At 41.1% G+C, this 27,497-nt stretch overlaps 1 protein-coding gene across 1 annotated transcript in view; it reads right to left on the bottom strand.

Annotated features, from left to right (window-relative positions):
• The window catches only part of KCNQ5 (potassium voltage-gated channel subfamily Q member 5), a 250,172-nt gene extending 222,986 nt beyond the window's left edge, over nt 1-27,186 (bottom strand). The window contains exon 1 of the mRNA XM_072333173.1: nt 26,825-27,186. Within this exon, the coding sequence (XP_072189274.1) occupies nt 26,825-27,183 (359 nt within the window). The 5' untranslated portion in view covers nt 27,184-27,186. The remainder of the gene's footprint in view (nt 1-26,824) is intronic.
• Between the last annotated feature and the right edge of the window lie 311 nt (nt 27,187-27,497).

Below are 27,497 nucleotides of genomic sequence, written 5' to 3'. Positions count from 1 at the left end.
AACTATAATACAAAATCCCTGCTTTGAAAAATGGAAGGAACACCTTGATATTCTACAGCAACTGTTTCAAGAATCCCATCAAAATCTCAATTAATTCTCTTTTTGTTGTGGTTTTTAACCTAGTCTTCCATCTGCTAAAAGAATAAATATGTATATTAATAATTTTGCTATGATTGTTTCTTTTTTAAAATGTAATCATGCTAAAAAAGAGCATTGAAATGAGGGGAAGTATTTTTTCAATGTAACATTAAGGGCATGAGAAACAATGGCAACAAAGTTTTCAGTTAAAAACTATATTTGCCTTTAGAATACTATATGAGCTTCACTGTCTGTTATTACAAAAAGACATTTTCTAAAGCAAAATAGTTTTCCAGCCTCATAATCCGTATTCATCGCAGCATGTATCTACGTGACAGGCAGCACTAATTTTTCATTAATGTCAGTTTATGAACTCTACTGTAATTTGAACATGTTCTTTTATAGTGCTAATCACTATGGCTTACAAAAACCTTCCGGCATGGGGTAAATTAACATTTATACAATTCAGCTTGGTATTTCTTCCCATGACATGAAATGCGTGTGCACTGTCATTGTCATTTGTTGTTTTTTTTTTTTATTATGTATGGCCTTGTTATGGAATTAGGTGATTTCCTGTAATGTAAAAACAATGTGGTTATCTGCACACAACTTAAGACAATGCAAACATGCCAGTTGGCTGAATGTTCATGCATGAAAAAACAGGGATTTTCTGTTTCTATTTCTCATGGCTTTGACTCATTTTCACTATTGCAATTTACATGGTGTGATCAGTATTTAATGGGGGTCTATAAGAAAGGAGACAGACTCTTTAGCAGGTTCTGTTGTGAAAGAACAAGGGGGGGGGGGCTTCAAACTAAAATAGGGATGATTTCAATAGGACATAAGGAAGAAGTTTTTTACAATAAGGTTGATGAGGGTCTCAATCCAGAGAGTGGTGGATGCCCTGTCCCTGGAGATACTCAGGGCCAGGTTGGACCGGGCCCTAGGCAACCTGATCTAGCTGTAGGTGTCCCTGTTCATTGCAGGGAGTTAAACTAGATGCCCTTAAGGGGTCCCTTCCAATGTTTCTATGATTTTATGATTCTATGATCTGTGAGAATTAAAGGATATAAATACTTTGCCTCAGAGAAGAGAGCTAAACATGCTGTCCTGGCACACCTAAGCTACATGAGAACACACAGTGACAGCTTTTAGTAGTTCACGTCTTTATTTATTGAGACAGTAACTGCTTCCAATTATCACTAAACACCGTTACATCTAATGAGCTGTGGAGAAGTGCTAGCCCAACCACACAGCACTAATGGGATGGCGGAGGATACACAGTCACCATGGGCTCTGAAAGCAACTGTATGCATCTTGGCAAGGACCTGCTGGAGCCTGCCTGACCCTGGCATGGTTCTACTGCAGCACATCCTATGATCTTTGCCTGCTCACCATCAAGCAAGCTATGCTGCTGTCTTTCAAGGATTATAAATGGACTGTTAGGCATGTTGTAGCTCATAACAGGTATTCGTTTCAACACAGGATAAAAGACCATTTTTGAGAAGGAGGAACCCTGTGCTCTGATATCCCCAAGCTGTGGCTCACATCAGTTTCTCCTCACTGTGGGCTCTTCCACCGTGCTCAGAACTTGCTGCATGCCACCAAAATGATGCTAAATGTGTTGAGGTAAAAAGACATAGCAGGGAGAGCTCCCATCAGCAAGATAGGAAGGTGAGAGGCATCATGTTGCATCATAAATGCAAGACTTTCTCTATGTACAGGAACAAAATCAAACCCAGGAAAAGCACCGTAAGGACTCTGCCTCTACACAACCATTAGCTAGTTGTCAGTGAATAATTCTACCTGTGTTCAGCAGGTCTATCAATAGCAGAATTCTGGTGTCCCAAATATCCACCACTGTGGTACAAGAAATAGCTGCTATTAGTGCAAAATGCATATATTTTTAATCAAACTGAACTTCTTTTCCATGCTGTTTTCCACATTCGGTGTGCTTGGAGCTTCAAGCCAGATCTGCAAACTCAGTTCAAATTTTCTTTGAACGGTTTTAGCCGTTACTTAGTAAAGACTTGCAGTCCATTATTTCAACTCCTGGAATTACACTGACTACTCTGAAGTAAATTTTTTGATCGAGGTTGCCAGAAGACCAGCACAGCCAAGAGAAATAAAACACAAATACACCCAATGTGAGTCTATTTTTGTTACTGCCAAACACAGTGTGTCACAAAGCAAATTTTTTCTTCTCACATCACCTAACTTTACTTCCTGTTAATATATATGAACAGGCAACATAACCTTCTTTGAATGGATCTCTTCCCATCTATGACCCCCCAAAAATATTAATTATATCAAGCATTATGCAAAAGTGTTCATTTTCTTCTATTTACAAACTGTAAATTGTAATCCCCGTGATCCCTGCTGATGCACATGCCATAAGCCAGACTCTGTACACAGTGGTTTTTGATTCTGGCACACACTTTGCAGACATCAGTAATGTAAGGACTGCAAGTATTTCAGCATATATAACCTAGTTCAAAAATGTCATCCAAATCATACTATTCTTATAATTGATTTACCTTGAGATGCTCAGGAGCAAATGCCTATGGCATTAACTGTCGTTTGTGAAAATCTGGACAACTCTTCTAACCCAGGCTCCCACAGCTGGAATTTGGGTTTAGGCCCTTAAAACGTTGGCCATACATGACTCTCTACAGAGAGATAACTCTCTGAACAATTACCTTCATGTTTTATGGCACGTGGACTACCAGCCCACCCCTCACCTTTACCTACTTCAAAGGTGTCATGCTCCTAGGGAACCAAATGAGAACGATGTCCCAGGCCAGAGCACTACCAAGCCCTTCCATAGAATCACAGAAAGGTTTGGTTTGGAAGGGACCATTAAGATCATTTAGTTCCAACCCGCTGCTATAGGTAGGACACCTCCCTCTACACCAGGTTGCTCAGAGCACATCCAGCACACACAAAGGTTAGGTACACAATTCATACACTAATATCCCTTTGTCTTCCCATTCCTACCTGTATTACAAATAAAATAAAATGCCTTGTTTCAAATTTTACATCACTTCTTCCTCTACAGCACAACCAGAATGGAATACTGTGTAAACAAGAGTTCTGAACATGCAAATACGATTTATTCTAACAAAATTAGATATAACTGTAAGATTATACTGATGCTAAGACAGAAATTCTCTTCTTCATATGGCATTCTAAGTGTCATAAATTCCAGAATCCTACTCTAAATAAAAAAGTGGGAGTTGTAAGAAATAATTAACAGCAGCTCCACTTTTGTTTTGTTTTGTTATTTGTTTGCAGGATTAATTCCTCTGGAATTCCACAAACTTTTAATAATCGTTGGAAACTTCTAGGCATAGAGACATATAAAGCATTAACTGACAGTATAAATTATATTGGCACTTGCTTACAGTATTTAAAACATTTTAAAATGGGCATTTTTTTTTTTTCAATTTACAGATGTATACAGATACGAATTGTGTTCATTCACAGCATATTTTAATGTCATTTCTTACCACATTCTCATAAAACATCTCTAGTACTTCATGTCTTCAGAAAGAGACACCACTGCATCTTTGCTGGCACAAAAACAACCGTTACTCTCTAGCTTGTGGAAAAGTGGCTTCGTTCCCAATTCTAATTTCAGAGTGGAACTGATTATGACTGGGTTATGAACCCATATCCTATAAAGAGCCAATAAAAACACAAATAGGAAAAAAGGTTTTATAAAGAACCTTACAATAATATTTTTAATAGAATTGTGATGGCATTTTGCAGTTTTGCTAGAATGTTTACAACTGTACAAATCTTGGAAAACTAAAAGACTTCAACTTCTTGCACATTTTCTGCTCACAAGAGATTTGGCATTTACATAAGTTTTTTGGATGCTGTTTTTACCCTTCAAAAATCATCAGTATCTAGGAAATAATTCTTGATAAAACAACGTGTGCTCTTTAATTGATTTGTTTTCTTCAGTATGCCTAAAATGCTGCTATCCAGCTTGTTAAAATGCCAATGCTCTCTTATAAAAATGATGACTATATGGAAGTATATGCAGAATAAAAAAGGAATGCCAGGTATTTGTTCTTAGTTGCTTGTTTTTCATCTTCATTTCAGACAGACAATAATGTTAATTCTACACTCAAAGAAAAGCGCACAAAGGATAACCAAAGCCAATACAAGCACACTCTTTTCAATACTGTCCTCTCCAGCCAAGCCCATCCATGAAATCTTCTTGACAAAAATGGCACTTCAGTTTCCATATAACTTTAGTTAGTAACCTGTCTGCCTGGAACTTTTTACCATCCTGTGGCATCAATTTCTGACAAGATGGAGGGTTTTTTGTGTGCCTGAAACAGGTATCATCTAACTCATTTGACACAATTTTTAGCCACTGGGTGGGTAACATTCAAACAAGGAGCTCAGAAGGGAAATGTGCCTTATCATACAGCCTGTCTCCACAGGATTCAGCACATGGAGATGTGACTGCATTCAAACTCAAAGGGCATAGGGTGGGATGAAGCAAATGCACTGATGTTTTTCTAACTCCAGGTATGTGAATTATCTCAGCCAAGACTTAGATTAAATTTACCCTTCAAGTTTAGAATTGAATTTGTTTATACACTTAATCTTCTGTATGCTCATATACTTTCAGTCTTTCCATTTCTGCTAATCAGCCAGAGTGTGTACCTAACATTGAGTTGTATGGCATTTAGATGGTCTGGATTATTGCTGTGCACCTTTTATTTGACACCACCAGCTTTAATTTCATCTACTGCTTTTGTAGGTATTTTTGCAATGCTGCCACTAGTTCTGCACATACAAACTTTAGTTTTGATCTCTCCCCATAGTTTCAGCTCCAGCAGACAAAAACATCATAACAAATGAGAAAAAACGCATTACAAATCAGCAGTAGAAAATAAGCATTTAAAAACATCATTTTCCTGAAAGCCATGAAATAAAATAAAAGGAAAGCCATCTGGGTTGGAACCTTCTTTTGCCACCAATATCTGATTTTCTTTGCCTGTGTTCTCTGATTGCATATGATACCACAAGGACTAAAAGCAATGTGCACATTCTTGCTGAAAAATTAATTAAGAGATGCTACTACCTGTTACTCTGATGAAGCAGACTATTGCATTTTCTGTGTTTAGCGCAGACCAGCAGTCACTCTACACACTTCATATCAAAACAAGTTGATTTAAAGCTAAAATCATTTACTAGCGAAACAGATTTATACACCAAGTGTTCAGACTAAGAACTTAACAGCTGTTCCACAGAACAGCTACCAGAGCTGAAGCTCCACTCACAACTAATAAAGCTTTATGTGAAAATTCAATTAAGATATTATTCAGTAAAAATAAAAGCAGGATGCTTCTGCTTCTGCTGTGAAAGGGACAGAGGAGAAGAACCTGTAAGTGTCCTTTGACTTTTACTGTACCGAATACAACCTTAGTACATTCAGTGTTTATTTTGTTTTCTTTTCTCCATATAGTCTCAAGTATGTTTCCAATCAAAGTTAATGTACTTCCCACAGTAGGGTTGTATCAACTCCCTAAGGAGTAAGGGATTTTCTGGAAGCTTTTGAAGGTACAAAGCCCCTTCCCTACTGCTCTTACATCCACCCCATAAATCTGGCTGTGTCCAAGCTGCGTCCTTTACTCCACTTTCCTGGCAGCCTCTCTGTTTGTTCACTCCTTGGAGCCCAGCGGGCACCCACTTTATTTATTTTCTTTGGATGACACTTCTAAATGTTGGCAACTCTATGCAAAGCACTATCAATGCTTAACATCAACACCTCTCCAAGCTGGTAAAGGGAAAAGGGTGTGATTTCTCATCTTCATATTCATCACTCCTTTTTGACCATGGGGATTAAGCAACAAGCAGATGGGTGGGAATACCTAATGTTTTACCTTTCCAGAAAAGCTCTCATACAACAGGAATGCTGTTCTCATTCATGGTGGAAAGACCTGAAGTGAAACCTAAATGACATGACAACATTAATATGTTCTGATTTGCATTTCATTTAGGGTAATTTGTGATACAGAGAGCTCATCTTTTCCTTGCAAAGCACAATGCCTATTTACAGCACAAGAACCCTGGCACTGCCATCACCACTCCTTTGAGTCAGCTGTCTTCACATGGACAAACCAAGCACATTCCCAAGAAATGCCATGTCAACTTGAACTGCTACTGTATGCACCCAGGAATGCAGTCAGTTGAGTTCTCTTGAGTAACAGATGAGCTAGCAGTGGGATTTTAGCCGGATTCTGATGGAAAAAAGGCTTATGCAACCAGGCTGCTTATGTACATCCTTGTCTACTCCAGCCTCAACACAAACCAGCTTTCAACACGGCAGATTTCAATCATACTTCATAGGAGATGGAATACAGAAAAATGCTACTTTCTCGCATGTTTACTGAAAACAGGTGAACTGGCAGATGAAAGAAACTACGTGCAAATCTGTGCCGCAGAAACGGCACAGCATGTAACGTGAGAAATGAAGAGGATAGAGACCTTCTGGATGCCAACACTGAAGGAAAAAGCTTCAGACTGAGCTCTGATCATCTTAAGAACCCAAAGCAGGAAATGAATCTAGAAACCCAATTCCAAGTTTTATTAATTCTGCTGCACAGTGAGATACCTGTTAACGAGAATCACACCAATTCTTCACTCACACAGTAGCCCTGAATTTTTTTAATTGCTAATTTTTTAAGCAAAGAACAGGACTTAGAGAACAGGGTAACCAACATCCCCCTGGTGTCAGCCATTAAACAGCAAGCTGTCTGGCCATCAAATACCCTTGAAAAATGTGAGGCAACAGCTACCTTAAAACTGCAGTAAACAGTGCAGCAGAAACACCTGCCTGCTGCTAAGCGGGCTCACCGCAATGCCACTTCCTGCCAAGCCTGGCACTTCCAGGAACTCCAGGGGCCTCAGCAACCAACTCCAAATGCATTTCAATACATCAATACATCCTGCATGTTTTGCATCTTATAAAAAATAACCCACACAGTCCTTCTGTAGTAGTCTCAAATCATCAATGGTGATATCCCGCACTGGCTTCTAACCTTAACGATAAAAAACAGGCACCCTAAAGTCATCAGCTGTGCCCCACTGCCCCATCTCACACAGAGAGAGAAGACCCTCAGGAGGTGAATGAGAAGAATCACATCCCAGAGATTAGCAATTTTGTTTTCATGGTGAAATTTTGGGGAGTAGGTATCAAAAAGCTCCAGGCTACTCCATAGAGAACTTTCCCCAGAGACCAAATGTAGAAACTATGGAAATGGCCTGGGTCACACTGTTTCCAGCACATTGCATATTTTCACGTCAATCAAAACAAGCTTATTTAAAGTACAAAATACTCAAGACCTGGTCTACACACACACAAAAAAAATACCCACACAAATTAAGGGAAGTAAAAATTCCAAATATTTTTGTGACCATGATTTTAATTAATGGAAATATCAAGAGCAGAATCTTTTCTACATCATGTGACTTCAAAGAAACCTATAGAAACACAGATCTCCAAACTTCCAGCCACCAAACGTAAGGATGCCTGCTCAGCAGGCTTCACTTCAGCTTACCTGCTACTCAGTCCACAGTAGAGAAGTCCACTAGAGACACACAAATGCAAAAAGGCAAGCCAGAAGCATGGCACCAAGATCGTGGACAAAAGAACAGGCAGGTGGGCAGAAGCATGAAGGAAAGCAGACTGGAGATGACAGCTGTCTGATACCCCTGCACCTACAGTGCAACAGGGCCAATAGGTTCCTGTGGCATTTCCTTGCAGTCCTGCTAATGAAATGACCCATAATTGAGATTAGTAAGGCTTGTGATAACAAAAATTGCCAAACATTATTTTCCCAGATGTCAAAACTGAATGATGCTTGATTGGTATTTCAAAACATAACATTAAAAAAATAATAATAATAAATCATCAAATCTACAGCTTTTAGATTATTTTCTTGATCCAAGAAATACACATCACAGCAGGACCCGGCAGTAAAAACAGTAAGAACGTTTAAGGGCACATTTTTGTATGAGTATTTTTTATATCAAAAGCATAGCCTCAAAAAACTCCTTCATGTTTAAAAATGTGACTGCTTTAAATGAAAAGTTAGTGCTTGCTGTGCTGACTTCTCAAGCTGTTATTTTATGCCTTAAGCCAAATTTAAAAGAAGCAACCCCAGAGTGTAACATCAGCTTGTCTTCACTTACTGCTTTGCTTCATTTGCATTCTTTCAACAAGGAGCTGTGAAACATTAAACAACCTGAATAATATTTCTGACTTGTAACAGCAACTTGGACATGAATTATCCTCTGATTACTCACATAACAGTGAGGCTTCTTTATCTTAAAAGTATTCTGAGCACAGATTAAATGAGTTAAAATTACTACCACTAAACACAAAAATACTACTACGCTCATTATTTATGAGTCCAAACATATTGTACATTTATGTGAAGTCCACAGATACTGTAATTGGTAGCTGGACCACGTGCTTTTCATTAAAAGTCTTTCAGATAAAACATCAAGGTAGAAAAATTATAATTAAATATTGATATAGAATTATATATGAAGGGAACCATTCACTTTTTTTTTGTTTTTAATGGGTCTCCTAGAGAACTGAATACACTTCTAAAACATTATTTAGATACACAAAGCTTCAGGTAGAAGCACACAAATAAAACATAAAGGAATGAGATCCTGCTGGGACATCTGCGTCAGAAGTGGGATTGAAGGGGGAGCTCGGACAAGCCAGCACAATAGCAGCTGGCTTGGTAAAGGTTTGCAAATATTGATCGTACCATAGTATAGAGCTATGTTTGCAGTAATGAGGGATAAGACCTATGCCTTGATAACAGTGAAAGCAAAAGCCAGTCTCCTTGATGTACACTGCAAGCCCAACTGTGTGCTGCAGCCAGCTGGGACACTGGTTATTAGGCTCTGCTGTAGGGCACAGTAGCACGATCCTTGGCTCTCTTATAACAAGGGCACTGGAAAACACTTGGATGCAAACTGAAACTATTACTAAGAACATAAAAGTCTGAGTCTAAAAGAGGGTGAAATGCATGCTTATACATAACAGTTCCCATGGTTTTAAACCACAGTGCTCTTGCTGACCAAGTTTCGTAAAGCAGCACCTGTTCAAAAACCTTTTTGCATTTCTGGAGGGCTGAAGGCAGACAATGAAAGGTTAAAGCTGGGAGTCTGAATGAAAAACTCTTTAACAGCTTATAAAGTTTTAAAGCAGCGTTCATCAGTATTTCTAATCTCTCTCCACCCTTTCAGCTCCTCAGCTCTACTCTGTACTTCTAATACTGAACTGTGCTCTTTAGAACACCATCCAGACCAAAGGAATCTTCCTGTTAGAGTATCAGCCTGCCTTGTGAAAATGCAGTAAAAACTCTCCAGTAGGAGACCCCCTGCTTTTCTGCACATGGGTCATCTGCAAAGAGCAAAGGGGAAGTGAAAAAGGGAAGCTGGATGGAGAATGAAGTTGGACAGAGAATAAAGATGGCTGGGAAATTTTAGCAAAACTTTCTCCTGAAAGAGAGATTCAAAAGCATGAAAAACTTTCATCAAACAGAAGTGATTGAAAGTCTTCTTAGTGAAATAAGGCTCAACACGCTTTTAAAAAGTACAAAATGGATAATACCGGAGCATAGCATTTGTCTAAGTCATGCTCTTACATTCGATTTGAGAAACAGTGGAAGCCACCTCTTCATTGCAGCTGGGATGGTGTTTTTTAAATTCCACATCTCCACAATACAAAACCCATTCTCTGTCAGCACTGGCTAGCAATCTCCCCTTCTACACTATGTCCCAGGATGCACCACAAAGGCAGCTATAGGTATTTTTGAGTGTGCTTATATGGCTTCGAAGAAGGGCAGGAAGAGGTCTCTCACACACTGTTTCTGAACATCAAGACTAAGCCTGGTTACAGTTTAGGGAACAGTTTGCTTTGTCTTTGAGAATGACATTAAATGGATATAGTGGCCACAGATCAGCTCTTGTCATCCTGCAGCATACACCACAGACACACAAATATCAGACACAAGCATACATTTCTCACTAGGTCATAAAACACATTACTTAAGTTCCACGCTGAAAAACACAAACACCATTCTGGTGGGCTGCAACAGTTCTCCATTTCTTTTGGATACCTGGAACCAAATGAACCTCACCCAGACTATGTCAAGGGGCTAATGGGCCACCACATCACACCTAGAAGAGGCCCACAGCCAAACACAAGGCAGGACAGATGCAGTCAGTCAGCTGTGGTGCAAGTTAATTATCAGCAGTGTGGAAAGGAAAAAGCATTACTTCATCTTGTGATCAGAAGATGTTGTTTTCAACAGCATCTTCTTACAAACATACATACATACATACATATGAATAAAACCTCTAAGTTAATTGTCTGGGTGCATGCTAAGGTGGTTCTGCTATTTGTTGCAATTGATTCACACGGTGCTTCTACCACTGGAGGGAGTTAATTCTGGTCTGTGTTCTGCACGACGCATAACAGCACATACATTAAAGACACAGTTAAAGACACTCATACAGCACTGGCACATGGAGCCACTGTACGCCTGGCAGATCAAAAGAAAAACAACATCAGAAAAGGTTAAAAAGCGGAAATATAGAGCCCGCTTCAAAAGATACACAGCAAGGAATAAATACATCAGTATTATTTTAAGAAACTTACTTTATATGGTTTTCAAAATGATATCTTTATAAAAAGTAGTGGAAAGATTTCCTCCGTTTTTAAAAATAAACCAAGAAACCACAGCAATTTCCTGAAATTTCAGCTTCAGCTTTACACTTCTGTTCCTTGTGGCTCCAGCGTTAATTCATCTTTCCATTCTTGATAACTAAGATGCCATTCATGCTACCTAATGAATTTTCAGGAACACATTTATCTCTGTTACCTATTTAACCATATTATAAAATGTATTTAAAAAAAAAAAAAAAAAGAAACTTAATTACCTAGCATTCACTATTTAATACACTCCTGCGGCATATTTTTATTAAATGGTGTATTTTTAATTTTAATTCTATATGATTAAATTTGTAACTTCAATTGTAAGTAAGGTTTGAACAATGCCCTCAGTAAGATGCTGCAGCAGTTGGCTAGTCCTGAAGTGGTCAGGCAGATGGACTACATGACCTCTGAAGGTCTCTATTCCTACTACTCCATTTCTACTACTAAAACTGAAACAGATATAACAATGGTAGAAGGGTAAATCAATTCAGGTTTCTACCTGGTTCTCTTAGGAAGCAATATTTGTGTGTGATTTTGTGCTGTGAGAACTGATGCATTTTTTATATTTCAAATAAATCAATATTATAAACTGCTCTGCTTAATTGCTTACAGGTGTATCTCAATTAAAACCCATGAGGATTTTGCTCCATTATTTACACACAAGTAATTAAGCACGTAATCACATTTCAGGCAGTTTAGACTCAAACTGTTCTATAGCTCCTTAGTCTCCTAATATAAAGAAATATTTCTTTCATATCCTTTTCAGTTAAACAGTTCTAGTCAAGTCACTTCATTTTGCTGGAGACAGACCCAAACCCAATTGTTAGGAGACAAAAACAATCAGCAGTGTATAATTCCTGTATCCCATAGAACACAAGCAGCTGTTTTCAGCCCTCTTTTCAGTTGGCATCTAGAGGCAGTGCCACTAATTAGCACACTTTTCTAGCAAGCTGATCATGCAAAAGAGGCTACAGAAACAAAACTCCCTTTCAAAAGCAGTACCTTACAAGGAATATAGAAAAGTAGCACAGAAATTTGTGGACTTCAATAACAAAGCTGGTTCTATATAGGACACCTGAATTTCCAGGTATGTCCAGCTGGCACATTTCATATGTATAAAAGTTGTAATTCTTAAAAAGCTGCAGGACCTCATATTTAGCAAAGGGCTCATCGGAATGAAAACAATCACAATTTGGAGGTAAATGGCATTATTTTTTTGCCAAAGAATTTGTAAACCCTTTCTTGCATTTTTGCATTGTGTGTGCCTGGAAAGTTGCATAAAGTGTGTTGCTTCAGGGCTGCACCTAATTATATTGGGCATCCAGAAATAGGTGCATCTGACTCAGAATTTCTGCATGCTTTGCCAGCCAATCAAACCATAAAACATGCAAGCTATGGTTAAATTAAGCAATAAGACACCGCAAGCTGCAAGTTGTGACTTATCGGCACACAACACACCGCAAGGAAGATCACAACAGGAAACAGTTTTAAGGTAGTAGTTGTCCTCAGCCCAGCTAAGAATACCATCACTACAGTGGCTTTGTGCACTTCGAGTCAGAGGACCTACTATGCTAAACTTGAACATCACAAGAGAGGACTAAACATAAAATGAGGGTAAGTGTGCTAAAGCTGTGATGCCTTTGATTGCCAATTGTTGCCTATCTATCACCTGTTTACATCTCTATAAAAGCAACTTTTCTCACTTGATAATAATCGTTCTCTGTAGACAGAATCTTCAAGCCAGACTGAAACTCTTTTTGACTCTGACAAGCACAGAGCTGGCATATAAACACACAGCTAGCAATTCACTCCCACGCTTTGCCATTAACCTTAACCTTTGCCATTAACAGGTGGAGTGCTGTAGTCTGCAATGGTCCTGGACATGTGGGCAACAATGATGACCCAAACAGAAACCACTCTCCTTCAGGTCTTCACATATAAGTATTTCCACCATGGCAAGGTTTTACTTTATTATCTTTTTCACAGTATTATGGAGGAAAAATAGTCAAATCAGTTGGGCCAAAACTGGTACCAGGTACTTCAAGAGAAAATGCATTTCATGAGAGAATTAGAGGATATTTGTGTTCACACCACAAGAGTAGTCATTAATAACCAGCAACTTGCATGAAGTTGCTAGGCAAAACACAAAACTTAATAGTATATTAATCCCCAGGTATTTTCTGCCTAGATTTTAAGAAAACTGAAAATGAATACGACAGTATTCAGTCATTCAGTATTCAGACAGGCAGTGGGGCAGAGAAACTACAGAGCAATTACAGTCACTGATAACCACTGCATACGCAGAAAATAATGACAGTAATTCAAGGAAAATCCTATAAGTAACCCATGCCAATACTGACAACTTTTTGTTAGCAGCCTCTTTCCATAGAACCATTGTATCCTCACTAATTCAGCCATCCAACTAGCTTGTAAAGTCAGTTTCTAAACTGGGAGCAGGAAATCTTGAGGCTGAGTTGCAATTCTGAAGGAGTTATTTCAGTTGATAGCTATGTGTCAAGCAACGTAGCAATAAATTCTAAGCACGGTGGCAACTTGACATCAACTGCATTATATGAATAAATACATTGGGTTTTTATAGATTGATATTATAAAGAACAGTCTTTCTCTATATTCATTATACAGCAAGCTGTGCTATTAAACACTGCTTTGCACAAAGGCTGCAAACATAATATACAATCAGCTATCAATCTAAAATATGTTTAAGAGCTATTTGAACGACTGAAGTATTTCCTATTGATTTTAGATTAGGAACATATCCACATTCTCATGCCTGCAAAAGAACAATCATTTTCAGAAAAGAATAAAAGTGTATGTCGCAAAATCTGTTATTTTGTACCACATCATTTTCCAAACTCTATGGTTACTTTTGTAGCAGTATTTTAATGATTACCTTTAAAGGAAAAGCATTTTGTCACTTACAATCTCTGTTATTCATTGCAAATGGCTACAGCAAAGATCCAAAAACGTTGCCAAAAGCATATTGTGATCCATTGCAGCTGCATATGAGTTAGTATGTAATAGCCAAAGTTGATGCAGCACAAGCATTGTGTGAGCTACACAAGAAAACAACAAAAGAACAGTGTTGACTGATATAAACCTGGAGGAGAATTTAAGTCATACAGCATTATTAAGATAAAGGATCCTATTACTTCAGTGATATTTTGCTTCAGTAAGGGCTTCTGGAATTAGACTGGAATTAATGGCTAGTAAACATCTTTAGGATTTGGCTTGCCATTTATACCTGTTAAAGACTTCTCTATGCAGAAGTGCTAACATTTGACTCAACAAACTGTAAGTCATGTTCTCTGCTTTTTTAATGAGGATGGAAATGCATATCAGCACTTTTAATATATGTGTGTGTGTATATATATATATATAATCTTTATATGGTTCTATACTTGAATGCATCAGAGAGTTTTCAGAAAGCCCATAACAGCGTGCTGAAACTTTAAAGGTCATAAACCACTGTGATAAAGGCTGTTCTCTTTTTTACCTTTCAACAATGTCCATGGAGTCCTCTTGTAGGGCTGGCCATTAGCAACCCATTCAGCTCCAATCCCATGATTCTCTGATTGAGACTGGAATTAATCAGAAAGCACCAAAGCCGTAAACAATCATTAGTGCCTTAGGAAAGCAACCAGGTATAACCAAAAAGAAGAGGCTGGCAGAGCATCTAAAAAGACACACAAAGGGAAGACAAATATCTTCACTTTGAATAGCTTTTTGGAAAGAGCTGACAAGGTGCCTGAACTAACAAGGGTGAAGATTCAAAAAAGTCTGGGTTGTCTTTGTATTTGCGAGGGTTGTGTGAGCAGAAATTGCTTTCCAAGATGTCTTCTGACATACAAAAAGAGCAAACATGAGAGAGAACCAGAAGACACAGTGTATGCATGCTGCTTAATTAATACTGTGTTCTTTGATCCAACACAGAACTGAAGCTGCTTAGAGGACATAGAAGACACAGCCTACCCAGGCACAATGTGGATCAGTTTTAAATGTCTGTCAACTTGAAGTCAGAGAGTAAGATATCCTTTCTTCACTCCTGCTTTTGAAGAACTTATACATGGTTTTGAAAGTTTGGTAGACAGTATCAGAAAGTCATGAGATGCTTCGCTGCTGTTAGCTCACCTGCAGCCTGTATGCCTGCCATGTGCTGGGAAGCCATGCAACAGCCATTCTGCCTGTTCTTCTACCAGGCATCCACTTCTCTACCTCAGCATCTTCAGGCAAAGCCAACTAATGCAGGAAGAGCGTTCATTGATCACATGATATGTAACTTTCAAAAAATTTTAATGCAGTGAAATTCCCAGGTTATGCAACAATGCAACATCTGCCAAAACAAGCATCATTTTCAAGAAGTGATAAAAAAAAACAACAAACAAAACAACAAACACACACACACGCAAAAACACCCATAATTTATGATGCAGGTTTGCTGAAGTTAGGTAAGTTACAAATGCATCTATGTTAGTCTGCTATTAACATCTTACAGTCGAACAAACAACCTTTCTAACACGTGCTCCTGAGGTTGCCAGACAAACTAAAAGGGAACAGTTTCATTTGTTTTTTTATCCCCTTAATGAATCATGCAAAGTGTACTTTCTGATTTTGTTACTCATAAATGCAATTACAATAATTAACTAGCCAGATGCTTTGTACAACTTGCTATCAGATGTTAAGACAAACAACTTTTTCCCTATACAGTCTAGGAACAAACTCCAGGCTGAGGGCAGAGGTTACAGCAGCAATGAGCACTCTGAGCATCTTCTGAGCCCAGTCGTAAGGGTGCTGCAGGAGCTAAAACACGGGGACAGTGAAAGATACAGCTTTATCCTCCTGCCAGAAAACGTATCCACAGAGGTTTGCTACCGTCACCTGGACACCCTCTAGAGGTAGGAAAGGAAGCCCTCAGTTTGAAAAGAGAACACAGACCCATTCTGGTTAAAGCCCAGCCTATCAACAACGTTTATCTGTCACAGCTCTCCTCTGATGTGAAGACAGAAGCTCTGTTAGTGAGCTGTCACAACAGACAGAATGCAGCAAACACCCTGCATGCACACAGAATGCTGCTCTGCAGCACACTGTGCTGGGAAGGACACTGGTTCTCTGCTGGATGCTAAATGTAGGTATTGAGAGATGAGTGGGCCTCACTAACAAACTTATCCCACTTTCAAAATCAAAATACAGTGCGGTTCTCTTGCATGACTCTTCTCTAACCTAGTTCAAAATCTTTTCAACTGCTCGTGTTCTCATCCAGGCTCATTTTCATCTCAGTCATAACTCACAGAGATTTGCCTCTTTTATACTCAAGACAGAGAAAAATACAATTTTACCAAGGATGATTGAATGGGAAAAACACAGTCTCAATTTCGTAAAATCTAATTTCTTAAATAATGATTGCTAGTCAATTATATATTTCAGATTCAGAAATGAATCTTAATTCAGAATTGTACCTGAAATGTCACTGTCTGCACTTTCTTAATAATCTGAGTTTTCAGTCACTGTATATTATATTATTTATGTTTAACTCCTAAAGCTGGTGATAAAAGCAAGCCAAAAAGAATACCAAGATCTTTCCTTGGAAGTAGGTAATTTACACATGCAGGTAGGTGACAAAATACTGGAGAGTTGAAATCACACAAAGGACTTTTCAAAGAAGCTCCTTCTCTTCTGAAACTTACTGGTGTGATATCACACTTCAGCCTGGTACGGATACTTCAGCTCCAGCTTTCCCATTAATGAACTGCAACCATAACAACACTCAATCTAATTTTCTCGTATTTTTAGAGGTCTTTGATATTTTATAGATGTCATTAACTCAGCTGTAGTTTCAGGGAGAAATTCCCTGGACAGAAATAAGACTTCACTGCAGCAACCAAATTCCTTCCTGCAGAAAATGTCCTTAAGGATTCTATTTCCCAGCAAGCCAAAGAGCATTCAGAAGGACAGGAATTTCAGATGTCCCTCCACAGGTCTTCCTCAAAGTGTGCTTGTAGCCATGTCAGAGATGGGGCTGTATTTCTGGGACTCCACTTCATCCCTTCCCCTCAAACCACCCATATGTAGTTGTTTCAGGCCATCTGTATTTGGTGCTCGGATCACACAGTTTCGGGGTCAGTGGTTATTCTAACTGGATAGGAGATCAAATTAATTAATATGCACCTTATTGTAAAACAGAAAAATACTGAAAGCTACAGCTTTAAATTTAACTAAAAGCCTGGCAATTGACTTGAATAGCAAGTTGACAGATTCTTGTATTTACTTTAGCTACTAGAACACATGCACATATACAGACCCCCAAAACACAACATTTAGCAAGGACAAGTGACCAGAAACACAGTCAAGTAGTAAACAAACTGTTCATTATGTAGAAAAATACTACTGATTATTTCCTCAGGTACGCACACTAGGAAGAGAATTCAATAGAAAACAAAACAAGGATGAATACTGTGCTTTACCTATATGTATACTTAATAAACTGATTCACACTGGTACTCAAGCTTTCTCTCTACAGAAAGCAAAAAGGGAAGGAAAAAAGTCAATTAAAAACATATTAATAATGTAAGACAAACACACATTTCTTACTTTACAGTAATGACTGTCAGTCAAGTGAAGTAGGTATAGATGAATTATCTCCCACAATTTTCCCATCTAGCTAATGTTTCTCTTCTCTGTACACACTCATGAGTGCTCTCACCATGGATCTCCCTACAAATTATCTCCAGACAGTGAAATATCATGTGAAGTGCCTGCATATACATAATGTAACAGTTTCAACAACTTCTGGATAGGCCTTCAGCCCTCCACACAAGAGCTACTAGCGTTTATAAAGCTTCTGAAGATACAAGTCTCCACTGAGTTCCACTATCCCCCCCCGACTAAGAAACTGCTTTTACGAATGCTCAATTTGATCATTTCCACTTACTGCAATGTAAGTACGATTAATTACTAAGAATACCACTAGAAAGTACATCTAAAAGCATTTTCAGGATGAAAATCAAAATTCCTTCCCAAGCACACAATTCAGGATTGCCACCTGCCTCCTCAGTGCCTACAAGAATCCCTCAATGCTCTGGCAAACAGATTATCAGTGAAAGCCAAATTATAAGGCTAGTCAGCAGCCAGGGTGAGCTCTGAGGAAGGCTCACTTCTTTCCAGATAGCCTGTCCAAGCATAAAGTCAAATCTATTGCTTTCAAGACTGAAGGGGAAAATAAATAGATCTATTTGAATAACTTTTTGTATTGTATAAAAATTTACACCGCCTGAAGGTGTTAGCAAAGCTGTTCCCCTTTTCTTCTAAATTCTACTTCCTCTTCAATCTATGGATGCAGTTATGAATAGGACACATTCTCCAGGAGAGAAACATCCACAAAGAGACAAGCAATTCAATAAATCACTGATGCGCACCTGTCCTTACTGCAACTAACAGTGGAGTGCACAGGAAGTATTTTAGAGCCTCCCCAAGAGAACCATCACTTACTTCACATTGTTAATAAAAGCAGTCAGGTGGGATCACAGGCATGAAAAGTTCTGCCTCCCAGCTACCCTTCAGGAGAGGCTCTGACACAGCTTTGAGGAGCACCCCATAGCCTCCAAATACCACCTTTGCCCACTGCACAGCTACCAGAAAGGAGCTTGCTGCCACCCTGCAAAAGCTGCTGTATGTTTCCTGCCACCAATAAGCATCCTTTTGAAGAAAGCAGCAAAGATCAAGAACACACACTTCTCTATGGCGATGGTTTATACAACGCACGCAAAAAGGACTCTACAGGAACTATTGTCAACTGCACAGAAATAAGAAAAGATGCAGAGATTTGCTTCCTCCATCTAAGCTTACAGCCCACTTCTAACCAGAGTCAGCACAACTTTCTCAGATACAAGGAAGTGCTTTGCAAGCTGCTGAATTGGCTGTATTATGCCTTGGCAGCAATACATCTTCTCCAGCACGGGGCCACATGAAAGGATGCAGTCCACTCACCATCCCAGCTCCTGTGCTCACACCAGCCTCACTGAGCCACCACCTGTCATGCTCTGAGGACACAGCAGTGTCACCACCAAAAAGATGTGGTTGCTGATCCAGACTGGTCACCTGGGGAGACTGCCCTGTGTTTCCAAACTTACTGTCAAACACATGTGTCCCCTCACATCCATGACTAATAGAAGCACATACAACACCATGTTTCATCTTCATTTACCCAAAGTCCCTCTCAGGTAGGTCAGGATCCTCACATGATGTATATTTAGAAAATGGCCAGCAGTAAATTTTAAGCGCCTCCCCGTTAACAGAGCACGGAAGAGGAAGATCTGTGCATTTGAGTTCAATGGGTAATTCTCAGACACCATGGCTATGGATCAGCTTCAGACATACAAAGCAATTAAATTTAATGCACTAGAAGAAGTTAGACACTATTTCTGACCGAATGATCTCAAAAAGGGTGTGTGCAGATGCTCTCATCTGAGACCCAAAGTTGTTTTCCTCTCAAAGCAGAAGGATTTTACTCTCTTGGTTTTGTCACATGGACTTGTCACCAGTATGTCAACATTTAATATAATGAAATTAAAGCAATTAAAACACTACAAAAACTCCTGAAAGACTTAATGTGTTCCCCTCTTTTAAGGAGGGCGCCCCAAAGCAAGGAGGTAGCCAAGACAAACAGGAATATATTGCTTAAATCAAGAAGTGAGCAGGTACAGAACTTCCTTTCTTCATTACTCCTAATCAGTTTAAGAGCATGATTCATTTGTTAAACTTCATTTGATACAAGTCGCGGAGAAAAAATTGAATTACCCACTGAAGGCACAATAGAATAATTAAAGGAAGTAGGTATTCAGTGCCTTTGAAAATCCATCTCTCCTCAAGAAAATGCTTACGTACATATTTGTGTCCATCTCTGTAAAGGAAAATATGCACATTTATGCCTGGAGATATTCTTGGATGAAGGCCAAGCAGAGAAATTCAGGTATGTGCAGCTGAGGACTGTGCCCTCCTCTGAATCACCAGGCCCAACCACACATACTAACAACTACTCCCATGTTCTTTCAAGTAGAATGCAGAGCCTAAGACTACACACTTCAGTGCCCAAAGTGATGAATGTTTTGCCGAGCTTCCTGTAACGCAATTACACTGCAACTCAGACAGCTAACAAAAGATAAATCTGCTGTTACACGGAAAATTGAACACACTTCTTGATCAAGTACAGATGAACTGTAAGACAGCCTTTGAACTTTTGATTGATATATTAAAGGAATTTTACTTTGACATAAGCACAGCAACTGCTTAATAATACTTTGCAATTGATAAAACCACACAGCTGATGAATTTTCTGCCTTAACTGAGCTGCAGTGGCAATCCCTTGGGCAATCAGTCTGCTCTCTTACAGGAAACCTGCAAATCAGACTCTCAGTAACATCTCTCTCAGAAAACAGAAAGGGAAGATAATACACAAGTTTTTCCCAATTCAGTGTAGTTTACATAATACATATACAGAAGCAAATTTCAGTACACCAGAATTAAAAACAAAAATAAGAATACATGCTCTGTTGAGTGAATGGTTTGCAAAGGGAAAGAGCAACACTTAGTGTACAAAACACACACACACACACAAATCTGTCTTATTAGGAAGACTGCAGCAAATAACAGCACTTATGCTTAAGATTTTTCATTATATTTCTTGTATCCTACTCCTTATTTTACCTGCGTGAAGGAGACCCCATCTGAAATCTGTGGCAAATATCATTAATTTTCATCAGACTTAAAATTTAAGGTCTAGGAAATATGACCACACAAGTCACACAAGGAAAATAAGTTTTGTCTGTGAGCTATTAAGAAACAACCACCCTAGAGCACTGAGTTTTCAGTGTTAGAAGTTGTCTAGGAATAAGTGCTTTTATTTTTTCCTGTGTAACTCTTTTTTCCCCCTAAAAACATGAATAAAATTAATGAATGTGGTTTTCCACTAGGGCTATCAAAAAAAGTTTCCCTTCATTTTCATGAGTACTGGTAAATATATTAATGATGATTATTCTAATGAATAGTGAATGAATTATTAAGGACGGAATGACCTCTGGTATTCCATTTGGTTGATGTTAGAAGTTAATTGCAATTATAGATTTTTTTTTTTTTTTTTTAGCTCAGTTCTACTTTTATCCAATTCAAGAAACTTAATTCATCACAAGCAGCAGTATAATAGGGTGAATAGCTATTACAAATACACTCAAATTTGGAGGACTGAAAGCTCATCACAACTGCCCAACTATATAAAGTGAAAATAAATGTCACAATAAAGTCAAATAGTGCAGAAGCTTGAAAATTACTCAAGAGAGAAGGCCCCTAGCTCATTAAGCCACCACCCAGAACCTCCTGTGCAAATCTGTCACACAAACAGTGTCTCACAGGCAATTAAAACCTTCCTAAAATCTTCCACACAGTCTCTTAAACAGCTTCTCCTTTGAGACAGCATATTCTTAATGCCACATAGTGTATTCGTAGAACATCCTACCCCTGACCAAAGTCTATAAATCCAAGCAATATTTCTTACCATTTGAGGCCACAGAAATTTCATCTAGTGTCTTCACCTCATACAAGAGGTGAAGACATACAATAAGCAGGACAAGAAATTTCACTTCCAAGACTGACACAGAAAGAAAAACATATAAAAGGCAGAATCACCACAACACTAAATGTAAGATTATAAGATGAGGAGGAAAATGACAGCCCTGAAGACATGTCCAACTCGCATCAAGCATACAGTAGGAGAAGAGATGGAGAGGACTCCACTCAGGCTGTACATTTATTTAAATGAGATGAAGGCAAGTACTAATGTACTACATGAACCGCCTCATTAAGCACATACACAGCTCAATCTCATTTGAGAAATAAACATTAGGACAGAAGAAAGCTCGTGTACATAAACTTTCACCAGTCCCAGCCCTGGTGACTTACCCAAAGTAAATCTTTTGTTCTCTTATTTCTAGGAAGTTAAGGAGTTTTTATGGCAGAGCAGTATTTCTCCTGGAACATTGTTAAGTCAGAAAACAAGGTGAGTACAAATGAGGGAACTAGAGGAATCAAGCCTGAAGAGTAAAATGTGAAACAAACAGTATTTTGCTAAGGTAAGTGAAAACCACTTCTTACGCACATCACATGATAGACATTGCCAACCCTGAAGATCCTCACACAGGCAACAGTTCTTCAGCAAAAACTGAATGAATAGAGAAGCTATGTATTATACACTGCCCATGAAAGGGTTCCAAGAGAGGACTGCTGTCCATGAACAATGTTAGGAAGACACAGGAATGAAGCCCTGTAGCCCATTTTTGCTTCTCTGATGATCACAGAGAAAGCACAAAGAGCTTTGAAGACTGATGTATATGTGTGGTTAGAGTACAAGTGAGATGCACTGCAAAAGAGCATACAAGAAGTGAACATAAAAACCTAGGAAGTCCAATCAAGAAAAGAGTAGAGCTCTGCACCTGGTGCAGACAAAAAAAAAAAAAAATAAACACAAAAACGAACAAAAACCACCACCAACATGCACCCATATGGGCACTCAGTAGCACCGGTGAAAAGGGCCTTTATTCTGCACAGCTTCACACTGAGGCACCCAATTGTCCCCCCTCGAGTGAAGTGCCAAGGGATGAACTGAATCTGGGAGAGACGCAGGAGAGCAACCAAGAAGGTCTGCGGCCTTGAGTATGTGCATCAAATAGAGGTCAAAGAGCTGCGCTCATTCAATCTGGCAAGAGAGTGATCCACCAGTTGACTGGCAGTCAAGCAGCCTGCAACTCCTGGAAGAGAAACTACAAGGATAAGGAAGTAATATGCTTCTTGACAGTGTCCATGGTACAGAAAGGGGCACCTGAGAGGTTCAGATTAGCTCTCCCCCCCACCTCAAATCCTCTATTTTCAACAGAAGGGTCATACAGGCCTGCAGCAGGTTCCCCAGCAGGACTGTGGCACACCTACCCAGTGGTCAAGACCAGTCCAAAGACTGGTTGACAAGAATGGGAGGAGAGTGTCTTCAAGATGGACTGGAAAAATACCAGGATCCTCTCTAAAGAATGCTTCAAGGAGAAATGTGCACAAAAAGAGAATCAGACACTGCCTCAGGTGGATCAAAACCCTGTGGATTTCTACTGAAGTGCATCAAAGTATTCGCCATCATTCACTCCCTGAAAGAAAACGGTTATTAAACTTTAGATGGCAATCACAGAGCTTTAAATTTTTACTTCCTCGGTATCTAATAAGACTAACATGGCTTTGCCACACCATTTATGTTGTCAACTCTGCTAACACTTGCTGTTTGTAAATATCGCATTGTTATTTGTTTTTTAAATAAATAAATAAAAATACATTGCTATCCTAACAATAGCAGGCCCCGGCTCTGAAATTGTACTTGAAAAGATAAAAGCTGTTGTTCTACCTACAGAACACCTGGAATTAATTCATTAGATGCCTGCCGATGGATAAAATAAGGTGGCAAAATCATTTTTCTTGCTTTCTACTAGGCAAGTATTTAGGGTGTTGCACATTATTGTTGTTTCTAACCATAGTGTGGAACCTCCCTAGTTACACTCATAGGATAGTAAATGATGCAGCACTGTTAGCTCAGATGCAAAGATACTGCTGTTCAACAGCCATCTGATCACTAGCAAAAGATGTCCAGAAAGCAGATATGGAAAGCCAAAACAGCTATTTAAATTTTTATGGCATTGCTAGATTTTTTTCCGAAATCACTTTCCAGCCTTTTTCCATCCAGAATGCAAAAGGATGAGAAGAAGATCATACTGGGTCACACATTCATCTAGCCCTGTATCTTATCTCCTTCAGCAATGGCCAGTAGAGGAGGCCCATGGAAACATCAATACGGGTCATGCAAAGTGATACGCACCCAGCCCTGCAATTTGTGATTCAGAAGCTTCCAGAGCAAAAGGTGATGGCTTTGTAATGATAAGGACATTGCCACAACAAATGTCAAAGACTTTTGCACATAATTTATTAAAAAGAAGTCAGTAAGAAACAGAAACTTTATTATTCCTAAAATAAATCCAACGTGTTAAAATCAGGAAACTTATGCAACTAATTATAACCTAGCAATAAAAACAGTATCAAAGAGTGGTATTTCTTCTGAACTTTTCATGCCATTTCTTTTTCAGAATGTTAATTAAGGATAAAAACAATACAAAATCCTTATGACGGCTGAAGATGAAACCCAGAGTTAAATTTGCAACAAATCTGGAACTCCTCTTTGATCATTCCGAGGCAAAGTCTACACCTTCTTATCAAACCAAACCACCAAAAATAATCTAAATAAACAACAGTAACAACAGAAGGATATCCTAGAGTGTCCCAAGACAACACTTCTAAGGAGTCAGAATATTAGAGCATTCTAATACACCTCCACATGCATTAAGTATGTACATACTCCATGTGTAGGTGATGTGGTGTGGCATAAATACTTCATTAGCCACAGTTTAAGTTACTGACTCATTACTCATAAATGGAATAATTTTCTTTTCTGATTTCATAAGCGTACATTCTTGAAGTGTTCCTAAATGAGTAAGAACATAAGACTGTGGTACTTGCAGTAAAGACTTCAACTAAGGCTGCTACGTAAAGCACTACTGAGATACACAGAAAGGAACGTGTAATTTATGGCTCTGCAACCCAGCACAATTATACTGAAGTCAAAGGGCCATGCTCAAGAGTAAATTGTTCACCTGGTAGCAAAAGTCTGCAGAGCAGCTGCCTTTGGCAGCATTTTGCAAGGTTGGATTTACAAATAAATTAACCAACTGGATTCCAAATGTAGGTCACAGCACTTGCCCCTCAGGTGGCTACCTAACCTTCTCTCTGCTTTGGAAAGACAAATAGAAATAAGAGCAAAGCAGGCATCATCCTCAGCTCTCAAGCATTTTACCCTATGGAAATGAGAAATGAAAATACCATTACAGAGATGGTAGAGATGGTTTCTTATTTGCAATGTTTAATTCTCCCCTATTCATTTCAAAAGCAACAGGCAGGCCTAAATAAACCCACACATCTAAGACTTCAGACTGAAACTCTGAAAGCACCCTTGGGCTATTTCAACCCTGCATATTAGCATGAGCTTCATTTCAGGAGAACGTTGATCTACACGTCGGGCTTACAGCAGAGAGCCCATTCATTCCTGGAGCAGAAATAGTGCCGAGCTATAACGGGCTCTGCAGAGTCAAGAATAGCTTAGCAGGGCTAGCAGCGGACATCTCATCCACATACGTGGTGATGTCTTCTCAACTCTGAGCTATTTCAAGACTTTATTTCCCCCCCCGACCCTATCAGGGAGCATGTTTTCCAAGATGCATTTGTATTTGATCAGGTGGATGGAAAAAGCGATCCAGGAACAGTAACAGTATTGTCTGAATATCTGGCAGTCATTAAATCAGAATCAAATAAATACATTAAAAGAATTTATAGATCAGCAATGGAGATGTCTGACAAACTGACATCCTGTGGAACTCCAAATGACTTAAAGACAGGAGCTGTAGCACCACCGATCCTTGAAGGTAACAGTATCACCAGGCACCTCTACATTACAACAACGTTTCGAGCTCTCACACAGATTTGCTCAGATGAAAAATAGAATGTTGGCATTTTCAGCTGCCAAAATTGCCATTTGCAATTAAAAATTAAAACTGGCACCCATTCCATGCAGGCAATTATCTAAAGGCAGCTGGCGATCTTCCTTGTTTACAGTGCTGCTGTGTCATGACTTCACTCTGTTTGGAAATCTACTTATTTATTTATTTATTTATTTTCCCGAGGTTTAAACTTGTCAACTTTATTTCCAGCTTCAGCTTTATCCATTTTTACGGTTTTCGTGGCAATGTCAAAGAGAAAGATCCCAAACAGCAAGCTATGGACTTTTCCATGGCACTGCAGTGCGACAGCACTCCTGGCAACGCGGCGATCCTCACGCCCTTCCCTACACACAGTCTATCGGATACCACCTGTAGGAACTCAGACGGCACAAGGTTCGAAACTAATGCCCTCCAGGAAGAAAGTTCAGCCCGTATCTGATTTGCACAACCAAACGGCAGGGGCAGCCCTACCGAGCGGCCACAAATCCTCGCGCTCAAGGCGTGACAGCGCTACGCCCATTTCTGCCGCTTAGCGCCCGCAACGCGTTGGTTCTCCCTGGTCACTGTGGCCGCGGAGCATCACGCAGAGCAGCACAGCGTCGTGCTCTCGGTAGAACAACGTTCCACCTCCGAGCGTTTCCCTTCGGCGGCGCTCGGGACTGCCCCGCTGCCGGGCGAGGAGCGCTCCCTGCGTGTCACACCGCGTTCGGGTCCCCATCCCCGGGCAAAGGGCCGTGCGCCCCGCGGGTCCTCCCCGGAACGATACCGGAGCCCCGAACAGCGGAGACCGCCGGGAGCCGAGGAACAGCGCGGGGGAATAGGTCCGAGTTTCACAGCTGTGACGGCAACAGGACGCCGTCAGCGCCGCGCTCCTCGAAACGAGGAGAAGCGAAAGGAGGAGTCAGTCGCGCAGAGAAAGCGCAGAAATGTCACAGAGCAGGGGGCAGGGCACGAGGTCTCAGAGCCGGCGGTCTCAGAGCCGACGCTCTCCCTCAGCGCTTCCCCGTCCCCAAAGCCGGGCGCACCTCGGCTGACCGCACACGCGTGGAGAAGCGAACGCGGCGTGCGAGTGGGAGAAGCGGGCGGAGTGTGGCCAACTTTGGCACAGCGCTGCTCCTCCCGCTCAGCGCCGCGGGGCTCCCCGCGGGCCGTCCCGCCGCGAGGTGCGGAGGCGCACACGCTGCCAGGCACGGAGCGCCGGCGGCTCCGGAGGCGCCGCAGGTGGCAGCGAGCGCTCCGCTCCCGGCTCGGGGCCGTTCGGGGCGGCGGGCCGTAGAGGAGGGGGGAAGCAGCGAGGCCGGGACGCGACGGGTTGGGCGGGGAGGGGGTCGGTACTCACACGAAGGCGTGGTAGACGAAGGCCCAGCCGCGGGGCCGCTCCAGCACGTTGTACAGGTAGTTCTGCAGCCGGCGGTACTTGGCGTTCCGGCGGCAGCTCGGCCCGCTGCTGTAGGACAGCGGTTTCCCCAGCAGGCTCATGCGGGCTCCGTGCTTCCCGCGGCGGCCCTCCCGTAGCCCGGCGGGGGCGGCTGTGCCGGCGGTGCCCAGAAGCAGCAGGCCGTCCCCGCGGGCCGCCGCGCTCGCCAGCGTTCTGCCCCGGCCCGATTCTACATCCTTCATGCCCGCCGCCGCCGTGCCGCTCTTCATCCAGAGCCCCGCCGCGCCGCCCTCCTCCCCGCCGCCGTGGTTGCGGGGCATGGCATCACCCCGGGCGCCGGGGCGGGCGCCGGGGCCGCGGCGGAGCAGGGCGGCCAGACACCCCGCGGCGGCGGCCCGCAGCGAGCAGCGGGGGCCGAGGCTCTCCGGGCGTAGCCCGCGGGGCGCGGGGGCGCGGGCCACTTTGGGCGCCCGGCGCGGCGGGCCGGGCTGCGGCAGCTTCGCGGGGGCCCCCGCGGGCGCGCCCTCCTCCTCCTCCTCCTCCCGGGCGGCGGGGCCCCGCCGCCGGCCCCCGCAGCGCCGCCCGGCGTGGCTCCGCGGTCCGGGCGAGCCGGCGGCTCGGAGCGCCGGACGGG

This window comes from Excalfactoria chinensis, chromosome 3 (assembly GCF_039878825.1).
Source record: "Excalfactoria chinensis isolate bCotChi1 chromosome 3, bCotChi1.hap2, whole genome shotgun sequence".
Lineage (NCBI taxonomy): Eukaryota > Metazoa > Chordata > Aves > Galliformes > Phasianidae > Excalfactoria > Excalfactoria chinensis.
Note: the sequence above shows the minus strand (reverse complement) of the source record. Positions and strands in the feature narration are given on the sequence as shown.